Source organism: Coptis chinensis, unplaced genomic scaffold, assembly GCF_015680905.1.
Source record: "Coptis chinensis isolate HL-2020 unplaced genomic scaffold, ASM1568090v1 utg1029_pilon_pilon, whole genome shotgun sequence".
Taxonomy (NCBI): Eukaryota; Viridiplantae; Streptophyta; class Magnoliopsida; order Ranunculales; family Ranunculaceae; genus Coptis; species Coptis chinensis.
The window spans coordinates 64,250-77,311 of record NW_028238094.1 but is presented as its reverse complement, the minus strand read 5'-3'; the positions used below and the strand labels follow the sequence as shown (position 1 = coordinate 77,311).

The 13,062-nt window shown below is 34.2% G+C and overlaps 1 protein-coding gene across 5 annotated transcripts; it reads right to left on the bottom strand.

Moving 5' to 3' along the window:
- Positions 1-210: 210 nt before the first annotated feature.
- Positions 211-4,524, bottom strand: LOC147474241 (Chlorophyll A-B binding family protein). Of its 5 annotated transcripts, none has more exons than XM_086586477.1 (7): positions 3,979-4,524; positions 3,724-3,890; positions 3,215-3,361; positions 2,704-2,836; positions 1,614-1,706; positions 1,106-1,155; positions 211-625 (listed from the first exon to the last, which is right to left on the bottom strand). In XM_086586477.1, exons 1-6 carry the CDS (start codon positions 4,117-4,119, stop codon positions 1,135-1,137), a joined length of 702 nt encoding a protein of 233 aa, XP_086442603.1. In that variant the 5' UTR covers positions 4,120-4,524; the 3' UTR covers positions 211-625; positions 1,106-1,134. The 5 variants fall into 5 exon arrangements, with proteins under 5 accessions (XP_086442603.1, XP_086442602.1, XP_086442599.1 ...); XM_086586476.1 differs by having other exon boundaries at positions 1,106-1,175; positions 3,979-4,312; XM_086586473.1 differs by lacking the exon at positions 1,106-1,155 and having other exon boundaries at positions 3,979-4,401.
- Positions 4,525-13,062: the final 8,538 nt, after the last annotated feature.

Sequence of the window (13,062 nt, the reverse complement as noted above, 5' to 3'; positions counted from 1 at the left end):
TTGATTATTTCAAGAGGGAATGAGAGAAGGGAGCACGTACGTGATGGAGCTGCTGTCGGCGTGCACTCAAAGAAGAGAAGTAGTTATAGCGGCTGTGCACTCAAAGAATATAAAGAGTTATTTTTGGAGGTCCGTTCCCCCTCTCGATAGAATTCCTGGCTCCGCTGTGCCTCGTCAGATTTTTTTAGTTTTATAAGCCACACGGGAATCTCGAGATAATGGCAAAGCTCTGTTTGAACGGTTGTTACCAGTTGCACACTAATTGAAGGAGAGAATGATCTCCCCTTATTAGGACTCTTTACATATATCAAACACATAAAATTGACACTCAAAAGTTTTAAGAAAGTACGTTTTTGTGGAAGGGGTCAGAAATGTGTTCGAGAAGATTCAGTATAGGGCCTTTACCTGTTATAGCGGCTTGTAGAGAAAAGCCTAGCCATGCAATCATTGCTAGACGGCCATTTTTAATCTCTTTCACCTTCAGCTCCTCAAATGCAACTGGGTCTTTGGAAAGCCCTAAGGGGTCAAAAAGGATCCCTCCTGGATAATTTAGGTCACCTGGTAAATATATTCCTAGAGGCTCCAAAGCTTCTATTCCGCAATATCTTGCATACTCCGGTCCCACCTACAATTTTAAAGTGGATTTTAAATCTTCAACTCTTAGTGCTCAACACACCAAGAATTTTTCCCCTACAAATTTATGGATGAAAACTGAAGTTAATGGATGATCTTCTAACCCTCAAACTGTTGACTAATCATGTATATCATCACTATAAGCCTGTTTTAAATGAGATCAGTAACTCTTTGATGCTGGCGGGGTTCGAGTCCCAGACCTCTAGTATCATCACCCAAAGATTTTACCGACTTTGCTAGTCGGCACCTGCTATACCAGGATACTTGCGAGAAACTAATACGATCAATTTAGAGAGATTACCTATCTCCAACAGTTACAATTTAGAGCAATTTAGAGAGATTGCTTATCTCCAACAGTTACAAGGATGAACTCACTTGAGTTGATGCTACTTTCTCTTAAGAGACATGGGATCAGTTATTCAGTTTAGTAACTAATACGTGAGGGAATAGGGAGTTCACTTTGCCTACTAACCTCACGGAACCCTCTGCCACATGGAGAGATCAGATGAGATAACTTAGCACCTATAAAAATTGGCGAACAGCTAACAAAGTAAATTGAACATAGATTAATGGGGTGAAGAATAAAACCAAAAAGAAAAACTACATTTATACTTGGGCAACTCTCTGGAATAGATTTTACAGTTTGGGAAGTACATAGAGATTTTTTTTAAACAGTAAATCAATATAAGATGATTTACATCCGAAGATTGCAATTGCAAAATTTTATGTCGATTGATGCCAACGCAAACTGATAGACGAGTTTTTAAGCAGTTCAAACATACATAAAAAGAAAATGAGTTGTCAGAACATAAAAGTGAGAAAAGAAGTTGTTGGGTTAAGAATCATGAAAGGTATAACTCCGATTCTACACTGCATCGGAAAAAAAAAGGTATGGGTGTGGGTGTGGGTGTGGGTGTGGGTGTGTGGGCGGGTGGGTGTGTGTGTGTGTGGGGGTGGGGGGATAGGGATAAAATGTTTACCATCAGTAGGGCTTGGCAAACAGCTATGACAATAACTCCTTGGCTTCCAGCTATATGAAGACCTGGTATGCCAAGATAGTCAAGAGTATCCCCCTGTTTAAAATTAGAATGCAAAAATAAAAAGATCAGGGCAGGGGCAGATCTGGGAATTCAGAACATGGTGGGCTGCACTACTTATAGTAAAAAAAAATTGTTTTTCAACAACCTTTAAAATTTGGCATGCATAACCCAGTGCACCAGTAAATCATGTGACAGTGTCATACATTGTGATGTATAAGTAATACTTAGTCAATATACTGATATTTTGTATATGTATCGTAAAATTTCAGCTTTAAAATCTCAATTTGGTCATGCTATTCTTAATTCAGTGAACTTTGAACTCATTCTTTTGCAAACTATGTTATGGGATTGATTAAGGATAAGTAAATTATTACTTACTAGTGTAGTAGTGTATAGATGCAATACTTTAAGCATTTAAAACGGTATAATTGTTTGAAATTAGTTGGTAAGAAACTTATTTACTTGGGCATTTCATTATTCACTTACTCACTGCATGTCCTACTAGTAATTTAAGAGAGATTAGCTAGCCTATGACAGTAAACTGTTTATAGCAGCAACTAGCAAGTACAAAGTATATAAAGATTTTTTTTTTGACAAAATCTAGGGTGGGCTGCAGCGACCCCCTCCCCATATATCCGCCCCTGGATTAGGGAAAAAGGTATTACATATATGTTTGTCATGCATGAACCATGAGACACTCTTTAGAAGTAAAAGAGGAGTCAGCTAGGTTTATCTGTTATTTATAGTACAGAGATCACATTGAAAAGTCTTTTTTTTTTTTAAGTTTGAATGTCTTTTTCTTTCTTTTTTGGCTCTGTATTAAAAAATGGAACAGAGTAGAGGATCACTACAAATAGAAAATTGTCGCAGTGTATGGTCAAGGTCTTCACTCTTGAGCGTCAACCATGGTAAGAATCTGAATTCAGGTTATTTTTGTATGTTGAAGTGAAGTACAACAGCAAATACCAAATTTACTTTTACAGAACATGTAATCAAACCAGATTAGTTCGTGAAACTACGAGGTACTTGCCTTTAGCTTTGCATAACCAACTCTCCACCATACAGGTTCAATGAAGTGAACCACACCAGATAAGTCCAACAATTCTGGAACAAGAGCACCAAGGGATGCTAGCATAGCCCAACGAGCATGTAATATTTCAAAGCTGCATAGGTGAACAGAAAATTAACCTTATTTCCTAGAATATATCTTTCATTTAAATTAATTTCCTAAGAGAAAAGTTGTGGCACACATTAGTTAGCCATATATGCCAGCAATCACATTAGGAATAAAAGAACAACCTGTAGACATGCCTTGCTTTACAAATAATCTCCTCAACAACCTAATCTAATGAGCTTCTAATGAGGCCTTAGAGCCTAATGCGGAAGTGGTAAATGTGACTAGGATTCACTTTAGTACATACATAGAAATTATGAAGAATGAATGTTCTCTCCAAAATAATTCCTTTATATGTCGATTATCCATGTCTACTATGAAGACCAGAATAACACACTGGATTCGTATTAAAAGTATAATAACATACTTGAAATACTTGTGGAAAGCCACGGGATCCTGGCTCAGACCTAAAACATCAAATCCATAATCACCAGGTAGTTCACCAGTGAGATATGCAGGATAGTCATATGGAATTGGACCAAGCCAGCGAGGACGCTCGTCTCCATACCAGAAGCTGCATAAAAACGAAAATAAATTCTCTTAGAAGAACAGAAAAGATTGCACATAGTAATTGACATAACCTATATTAGGGGGGAAATGGCCTAAAGATCATGAGTTTGCTTACGTGTTTTAGCTATATATGTCCCTAGAACCCTTTCCTAAAGGGTTTAGCAAATATTAAATTGGAGACTGAATTTTCCGAACAAGGGTATCACACAGCCTAACTCTGCAATTGTTTAAGGTTCCAAAAATGGGAAAGCGTATAATATGTAGCACTGTCATTTTGTGTAAATGAAAACAAAGTTAACATTGGACTTGAATCTTAAAGGAAAAAGATAATACCTCAAATTGATAATAATAAAAAAAAAAATGCACCTGTATTCTCTTGCTTTTTGGGCGGAAGCGTTGAAATTGGAAGAATTGAGGACAGCGGAGGCTTTGGTCTCCATCAATCTCTTCTGAAGCGTGGCGCCGAGGGAACTGTTGGCTATGGCTTTGACGGCAGTGAAAGGAATTGCTGAGAATACTAGTACTCCAGCCAGCTGCAAAGTAACGGAATTGCTGAGAATTATGTAATGATAATAACGATATAAAAAAGAGAGAGAGAGAGAGAGAGAGTAAGCAAATCACCTCTTGCCATGAAGCTCTGCAAGTCGAATATGACGTACTAGTAGTATTTGGTGGTGGGCTTCTTTGGGATGGTTTCGAGAGGAGACGATAGCCAAAAAGACAAGAATGAGATGAAGATGACGATAGCCAAAGGGCAGCCATTCCCGATATCTACACTATCTCACATTCTCAGTTTCTCACTACCCCACTAACTTAATAGCCTTTTGGCCACACTTTTTATATGGTATTCAGCCGTTTGCCTCCTCCATCTGTTTTGGCCCGGTTGTCTTTTTGTTTCCGAAAGGTATTAATTATATAAAAAGTTATAATTTTGCTGCATAAAGGAAATATCCACAACAAAGAGTTGTCCGGATAGCAAATCCATAAAAAGTTTTCAAATTTTTTTTGTGGCCACTGCAAAAAAAAATCAAGCGAGATAGTTGTGTTTACAAAATGGAGTTTTTGCTTATATTAATTATCAAAACTCTTTTTCATCAACTTGATCACAAGTTTTGCTTATATTAATACCCACAACAAAGAGTTGACGCGAGATAGCAAGACTATGTTTTAATTGTACATTTTTTTTCATGGGTTTGGTATTGGTTTTGGAGCGTATGAAGAAGCTCTAAAGAAGAAAATGAGGTATATGTATGCCGTGTATGTTCAAAATTTGAATTTAAAAAAACATAACAAAAAAATCATCCGTGGTAACTCACTGCTGTGGAATATGGGATCTCGTAGCAATCTGATGTCGTGGATTGTGGGATCTAGCTAGTAGCAACTCGATGTCATAGAATGTGAGATCTCGCGGCAACTCACTGTCGTAGAAACTATTAGGCATATGGAATGTAAAATGACATATAAGGAATGACCATTATTCATGTACCATTTTACCAAAGGGGTGTGGCAATCCCGCGACCCTTTCAAAATAGCTTCACGGGACTTTCACGTAAAACTCTAATTAATACCAATTTTGTTATATTTTGAGTTGGAATTCGAATACAATTTCCTTGCAATCAAATTAAATGACCACCTGGCAAGTATGTAAAGTAAAAAATCGACGACTTTAGTGTTACTTAATTTTGGAGCAACATATGAGCAAATGTTACTTATAGATCAACCAATAGATTCATTAGGAGCAACATTCAAAGCTCCATCCTAATTCCAAGATGTTGGCACGTGTAAAGTTATTGAGTTTCAAAAAAAATTACGTAAGGGTTATTTAGCCCATTAAGAAAATATGAAGATCAAAAGAAACGTTCACATTCAAGTTGACTCAGTAGACTAATATATCTGTAGCCAAAATCGAATAAAACTTATGTAGAGATCTTAGGGTGCGAATCCTTATAATATATGAATACTAGTTGATGCCCGTGCTAGTCGTCACTCAAGATACATTGCATTTAAATAACTCTTTAAAAGATTATCTCCATGTAGCAATGGATCAATGGTATAACCATTTCTAGTAGTTTTATATTTCATAATCATTTCATGCGTCTCACTTGATACTAACTTGATATTGATATGGAAGTCTTAGAACAACTTCATATGATTGCACACTATTGTCCTCCCCTATGGATAAATACGCCACATAACACATAACAATGACTATACGAACTTCCTAACATGTTGTTGAAAACTTTTAGCAATTTAACTTGGTACATTAAAGCAAACCACATAAATATGATTTTTCCAGACTTAGTATCTTTAGCATTTTGTTTACAAAAGGGCTAGTTCTCAAAAGGAAAATATCCCAATTCTTAATTTTGACAATGTATTTCGCACTTGAAGGATTGTCGGGACCCAATTTCAATGAAATAGCAGATCCTATCAAGCTTGGATCACATGGTTGTTATGGTTTTTTCACTAAATCATATGTATATTGAGTAGGGTTTCTTTCGGTTTTAAGCTCCAATAAAACTAATTAATTTTATCCCTTATGGTCGATTTTAGTATAGGGAGTGCTGTATTATGTTAAGTGGTTAACAGTTCGACACATTTTTGTGCAATTGCATTGTCCAGTAGTTGCATTTGTTGTATGATAAAGTGAGGATATATAGTAAGTACGTGTCAAATAAATGTACAAATATAATTTTTTTTCCTAAAATGCATTATGAGCATTGTCGTTCGCTTTAAGGCACCTTCCAGTTATAAGGTATTGGCAGCTCAAGATTAAAGCAAGAGCCAAATGGTGGCGAATAGGTCTTGTGAACATACAATCTAGTCCATCAGGTTTCATCAGATTGATATTAATCATGTCTTTTAGAATGTCACATAGGCATAGACCAGTTTCCATCTCATGCAAACCTACTATATCCAAACCTGACTGGGTATCTAATATCTACAGTAGACGATAACACTACACTCTTAAGTTGCAATCAAAATAAACCTGACAACAAAAGGAAACTCTAGTTTTAGACCTCAATTTAGGTTTCACTTGAAACCTGACAACAATAGGAAAAATTATAGTAATATACAAATATGTAATGAGGTTTTCAAATGTAGCTTCCATGAGCATTTCATTTATTTATATTCATTGTACACGATCTCTACTACACCTTCAAACAAAACCTCATCTCCAATCAATTACATTACAAATTTCAATCAATCAAACCACGTGAATTAAAACAAACATAACTGAATTCTTATTGAAGTTAAAAATAATGCGATTCAAAATGGAATTCAAAAGAGTAAACTTACTTGGAAATATTGAGATGGTATGGTTATGCAAAACCTTAAAATTAAGAATTAACAGATGGGCTCTACTACCAAAACTATAATTTCGTGTATTTCCTATTCATAAAGAAAATGAAACCAAATGCAACAAAAACAGGCGCCATAGACACATCTTGATTATCCCCTTTACTTCTTCTTGGCAGCATCCTCAGCCTTGGTCAGCAAAACAGGAAAAGACATAAGAATTATGCCAAAGGTGAAATAGGGAGTCTTGTACAACCACATATTTGAAATTACAATAACTCCACAGCTCCTTAGCCCTGTTCTTCCTTTCCTTCAATTGCGTTCTTGACTTTTCCACCTTCGTATCCAACCCATTTTGTGAATCAAAAGTATACGTGGCCCCAAGTCAAATAACTTTAACAAAATTCTAAATTTTCTGCATATTACATGTGAGCCTCCCACACCTTATTTAGTTCAACCTCAATCACAGACCAAAAATAAAATGAGGCTTCATATCCTCTTTAACATACCTAACCCAGTACTGTCATTCCCAAACCAAAACTACAACAAATGTGATTTATGCAATAGAAATGTGTGCATAGCATATATCCATAGAACATATATTGGCACAATTCTAGTTCTACACAAAAATTTCACCTTAGAGCAGTTGTCTTTAAAAAAAAAGGCAAAAAAATAAAATTGTCTCGAACATATAATTAATGGAACCGCATCTCAAACAATTTGTCATAAGTCATAACACACACATGAGCAATTTACTTCTGTATAAAAAAAATATCTGTTCAAGTACACCAATACTTACTTCTTCAACGTGTTGAGCATCACCAAGCATGCAGACCTTCATCTTACGCCGAGGGATATGGGGAAGCTTACAGAACCACTGAAATGCTTGTCTTTCTGTGGGTTATAGTTCTTCAGTCCAATTTGAAGTTCAACTATTTTCACAAATTTTCATTTTTTTTTCCTTTAAAGCAGTCACGATCTGGGTGATACATTCTCGCAATACATCACTCACAAGCTTACTGAAAAGGTAGAAAAGAAAACATTCAATGACATCAATCACTTGGGATAATATAAATCAACTTATGTTAGCGCTTGGGATAAAATACAATATATTTAACACCAATGATCTGAAGAAAACTATAAATCAACTTACACAAATAATAAAAGTGATGTTTCATCATAAATTTTAATGGAAATCTCAGCAAAATAAAATTTGGACTGCAATCTCCCAACCCATGGTTAAATCACATAAAGCTTAAAGCTTATAAGATCAGTAAGTCTTAGGTGTGGTAGGACTCGACTATTTCTTCACTATTAAAGGGTGTGGCAAACAACAGTACCTCTTAGAATCATGGGGATTCCCATAAGACCAAACTGATGAAACAAATTCAATCTTCGTGCTTTTTGAATGAAACAATCAACTTATTTTTATACTAAAAAACTTTCCAAACTTATTAGTCAATAACCATATCATACATACACAGAGATCCCCAATCTCACTTAAAATTATATAATTTAACATATAGCTCAATAAGGAAGGAAACCCATTCCAATGAATTAACTTTACCAGTAATGGCGAAATAATGCGTTTTTTGACAACAAGCACAACACCTTCTTCAAACCAATTGCAATGGAACCCAACTACACAAAAGACACATACAAATCATAATTTGACACAACCCCATTTCTTAAACAATGAAAATAATATCTTGATTGCTTCAATTGCATATTCAACTTGAAACAATTTGAATTTGACCAAGGTTAAAATCAAAATTAAAATAATGGTTTCAAGTGCTTTCCTTTTGATTTTCGAGAGAGATGAGATTATATGGTTTAATTTTCAAGAGATGAGATTTGGGGCAGCGTCAATTTGGGAAGAACTGATGGTTTAAAACTGTTTCTTTAGAAGTGACGAAGGTTAAGGTTTTTAGGAAAGGTAATTGGTTGAGCTGGTAGAGTTAATTCCCAAAAAAAATAAAAATATACAAATCGCGATACGGTGAGTTGAACCCGCGACCTGACGTGAACAAAAACCCAATAACACCAAGTGGGAGTTGTTCCCGTCATCGATTGAACTGATGAGAATGTAAAATCGGAAGATTTGTGTTTCTTCGGAGATCAATTGATATGGTGAGTCGAACTCGTGACCTGATGGAAACAAATCCCAAAAAACCCAAGTAGGAGTTGTTCCCGTCAGTGTCCCGATTCTAACAATTAAAATTAGCGCACATATCAACTGTTAGATCATGTTAGAAATGATCTGGACCGTCCTTTATTATAATTTTGTCCTGTAGCGGGAAAAAAAACCCTATCTTATTAGATAGATAGTCGATGGAGCTTCTTGTTCTCATCGGTTTTGTGTTGCCTCAATAATACTACAGGTTGATGCACGGAAGGATTTGGATTTTGAAAGTATTCCAAGTTATGTAAAATTGTCCATTAGTGGTGGAATGACAAGGCCAAATAGTTTTGTGGCATTAACTCTCTAGAAAGTATAAAGTGATGAGATTAAGGTTATTATTGGTTTTAGATGCAAAATATCGCAAGATGTCATGATATATGGTAAGAGGGATCCATGGAGTACGGTCATATCTATATCAATATATTAATATTAAAGTTTCCACAAGGGTTATTTTTCTAACGCTCTTAAAATTATGTGTCATCAACTCTTATTAAAACGGGAATTCGTCTCCTATTGAAAAGAGAAATTATAGCATTTCTAATTAAAACGCAAATAATTCTCCTATTATAATGGAAATTCATCCCCTATTGAAAAAGAAAAATCTAGCAATCACCTCTCTCTATATTAAAGCAGAGTACATCTTATGTGGACAATTTCTTTCCTAAGTGGCGCATTTTTGAGACATAAATATACCACGTGGACACTCTTAATTAATTATAAGAAGTTTCATAATACAACGTGAACTCTTAATCTCAAGAAGTTTTCTAATACATCACAACTCTAATAAATCAACCAACATCTCGCAAGAAAATCTCATACAACTCTGATAAGGAAACCTTGCTAAATCAACTCTAAATATTTATGCTAATAATTATCACAGTCGTTGAATTCCTTGCAATAACAAGCTAAAGAACTCGGCAAATAACAACCTTTGCAAGCAATCCCCCCAAAACGTACCCCATTCTTTTGGTTTTACATGATTTGCTATAATAGATGACCACTCCCTTACGTTTTTTTTTCTTCATCAAGTTTTGCTTAGATTTATATTGTACGCGATGAATCATGAATCCTTTGTCAGAGGTATTGTTATAGATACTCTATCAATTCTATCAAGCACTTTAATCTCTCAGTTATAGGTATTGTTACTTCTAAATTTTCAGTGCAAGTCTTTATCTTAATAAGCTACATACTGAGTTATAATGTTACATTGTCATTTGGTCTTGCAACAATTAGGGTTTAACCGGATTCAATCAGAAGATGCTATCTAAAAATATTATGCATATTGGCAGGTGAGATTGACGTATAGTGCTAGAAAATCTTGAATGGTTATGGAGCATATGGATTTTCGATCAAGAAAATGCATATATGTGATGTTATATTTATAATCCTTTCGGTGCAGGCAAAAGATTTGTGATGCTATAACTGTATTTATTGTACGTCTGTTTGTGTCATTTCATTATCCTTGATAATATAAGTGTTGATATTAATTAGGGGATTCCTAATGTATAACAAATCTTATTATTGCTAAAATATATTTCTAGGAACTGAATGTTCACATATGAGATTGAGTTGCAAATTTTGAATACAAGAATTTGGAGCATTCCTGTAGTCCTACTAGGTTTAATGCTACCACAATCTTTGTGGTCTCTTATGAATACCGGATTGAGAACAAAAATGGTTAGCAATGTAGCCAATTCAACAACTACAACGCTATGCATATGCAAATTTGTGGCACAAAAAGTAACTAGATCATTGGGTCGTCATTACTAATACATGCAGCTTAGTATAGTATGAAGATCATGAGTTTTATAAACTGGTTAAAATTTAAGACTCGGAACTGATTGAATTGGAGTGGTTTTGATTTTTACCTAAACAACTCACAAAGTTTAGGCTATGCTGCCACAATCAAATAAACCAATGAGCCATTACAAACTTTGTCTAGTAGTAGAACCGTGATCGCTCAAAATTACCCCTATACAAAAATAACAATTTTGAGGACATTCGTGTATATTGGGAGCATAGTCACAAAAATCTCTGATTTTTTCAAAAAAACGTAAAAAGTCTCCAAATTGACAGGTTACCGAAATTCAAAACGAATAAAAAATAAAAATGATAAAGGTCTCATAATTCTTGATGTTTACTAATTTGTAGCAATTTTTTTGATGATGGATAGCTTTCTATTCATTTATTTTAATATTTTATTTTCTAAATTGCAATTAATTGTAGGATATCGTAAGATATAACAAGACTTTACATATATATTTGCAAATTTTGAATTTGATATATGCTCGGAGTAACCTTGACATGATGCATAATCACATACTACATACTATTTTATGTTTTAATTATTTATGGCTTTTCCGATTTTTTTAATAATTTTGTACGACTTAACGATTTCATCCTTACCGAATTGAGGTTGAATTCCGAATTTGTGACTATGATTTGTCACTGCATATAATAATATGTCAGAGGTCAAGATTAAAACAGATGGAGTTGATGAGGGCAATCTAGGACTTGAAGTAATATTAACATTTTATAGAGAAGGTTTAGATAACATTGGAAAATGATTAGCCAGGGTATCAACACTAACTATTGAGCTAAATGTCATCCTATATATGGTGGGGAGTGTTGATTTAATGTATGTGCGAAACAAGAAGAATATTTGAAGCACACGCTATGGAGATTCTCTTTTGGAAAATAATCCAGTAATTGGTTCGTTACTAGGTAAATTCAAATTTAAATGCCACTTTGACAACCTTGAAGATGCATTAGAGATACCAATTCAATGGATTATGGTCCTTTACTAAAACACATATGGAAGCAACTACACTAGGTGAGATGATAACTCTATGGGAACACAACATTAAGTTTTAGTTTTTTTATAAAGATATCAACCACGCAAGATTAAAAGTGGAAATAAAAGTGAATCTCTAAAAGAGCCCGACCAATGGCTGGGTAAAAAACCTTGTTATAATTAAAATGGAAATCCTTCAATTTTCCTATTAAAATGGGAATCACACTTCTAAATTAAAATGGGATATCTTCCCCCAATTAAAAAATGGATTTTTAAAACTTAATTAAAACAATTTGTTAGAAAATTAAACTGGTTAGCAACGAAAACATAAATGACAAATTGTTATAAAATTACTATATGTATAGTTATGATTGTTGAGTAAGTTTTTAAAAGAGTCGGTATCGCCTATCTCTATATTAAAGCAGAGTACATCTTATGTGGACAATCTCTTGCCTAGGTGGCCAATTCTCGAGACATAGGTATGCCACGTGGACACTCTTAATTAATCACATAAGAAATTTCCTAATACAACATGAACTCTTAATCTTAAGAAGTTTCCTGATACAACACAACTTTAATAATTCAATCAATATCTGACAAGGAAATTTTATATGACTCCAATAAGAAGAAATTGCTAAATCAACTCCAAAAAGAAAAAAATTGTTAAATCAACTCCAAAAACTTATGCTAATAATTATCAGTCATTGAATTCCTCACAAAAATTTAGGGGATGTGAATTTTAGAAATGATTCTGGCCATATGGCCAGGTCCAAACTCTTGTTAAGATTAAAGCTCCCACAATGGGTATTTTTCTAGCTCTATTAAAATTCCACGTCACCAACTCCTATTAAAATGGAAATTCATATCCTATTGAAAAGAGAAATTATAGCACTTCTAATTAAAATGAGAATCCTTCTCCTATTATAATGAGAAATTATCCCATATTGAAAAATAAAAATCTAGCACTTCTTATTAAAACAATAATCATTCTCCAATTAAAAACGGGAATCACATTTCTAATTAAAATGGGATCCCTCCTCCAATTAAAAGCGGGTTTTTAAAATTTAATTAAAACAATTTATTCAGAAATTAAAATGGGTTTTTAATATTTGATTAAAACAATTTATTATAAAATTAAAACGGGTTAGCGACAAAAATAGGAATCACAATTTGTGTGTGTATATATATATATATATGGCTGGCTACGTCGAGATACAGAAATGACATACGGAATTAACATACGCAATCCTACCTACCTACATAATGAATTAAAAGTTGATTTTATGGAGATGTGATCTCCACAACATGGAGATCATCTCCATAAAAAATCAGCTCCTTTGAACATGTCTAACCCTACCAAAAATTGAGTTCAAATTAGAAATTTATTTGACGATCCAAAATTTTAACACTCTTTTGACAAAACTAGACA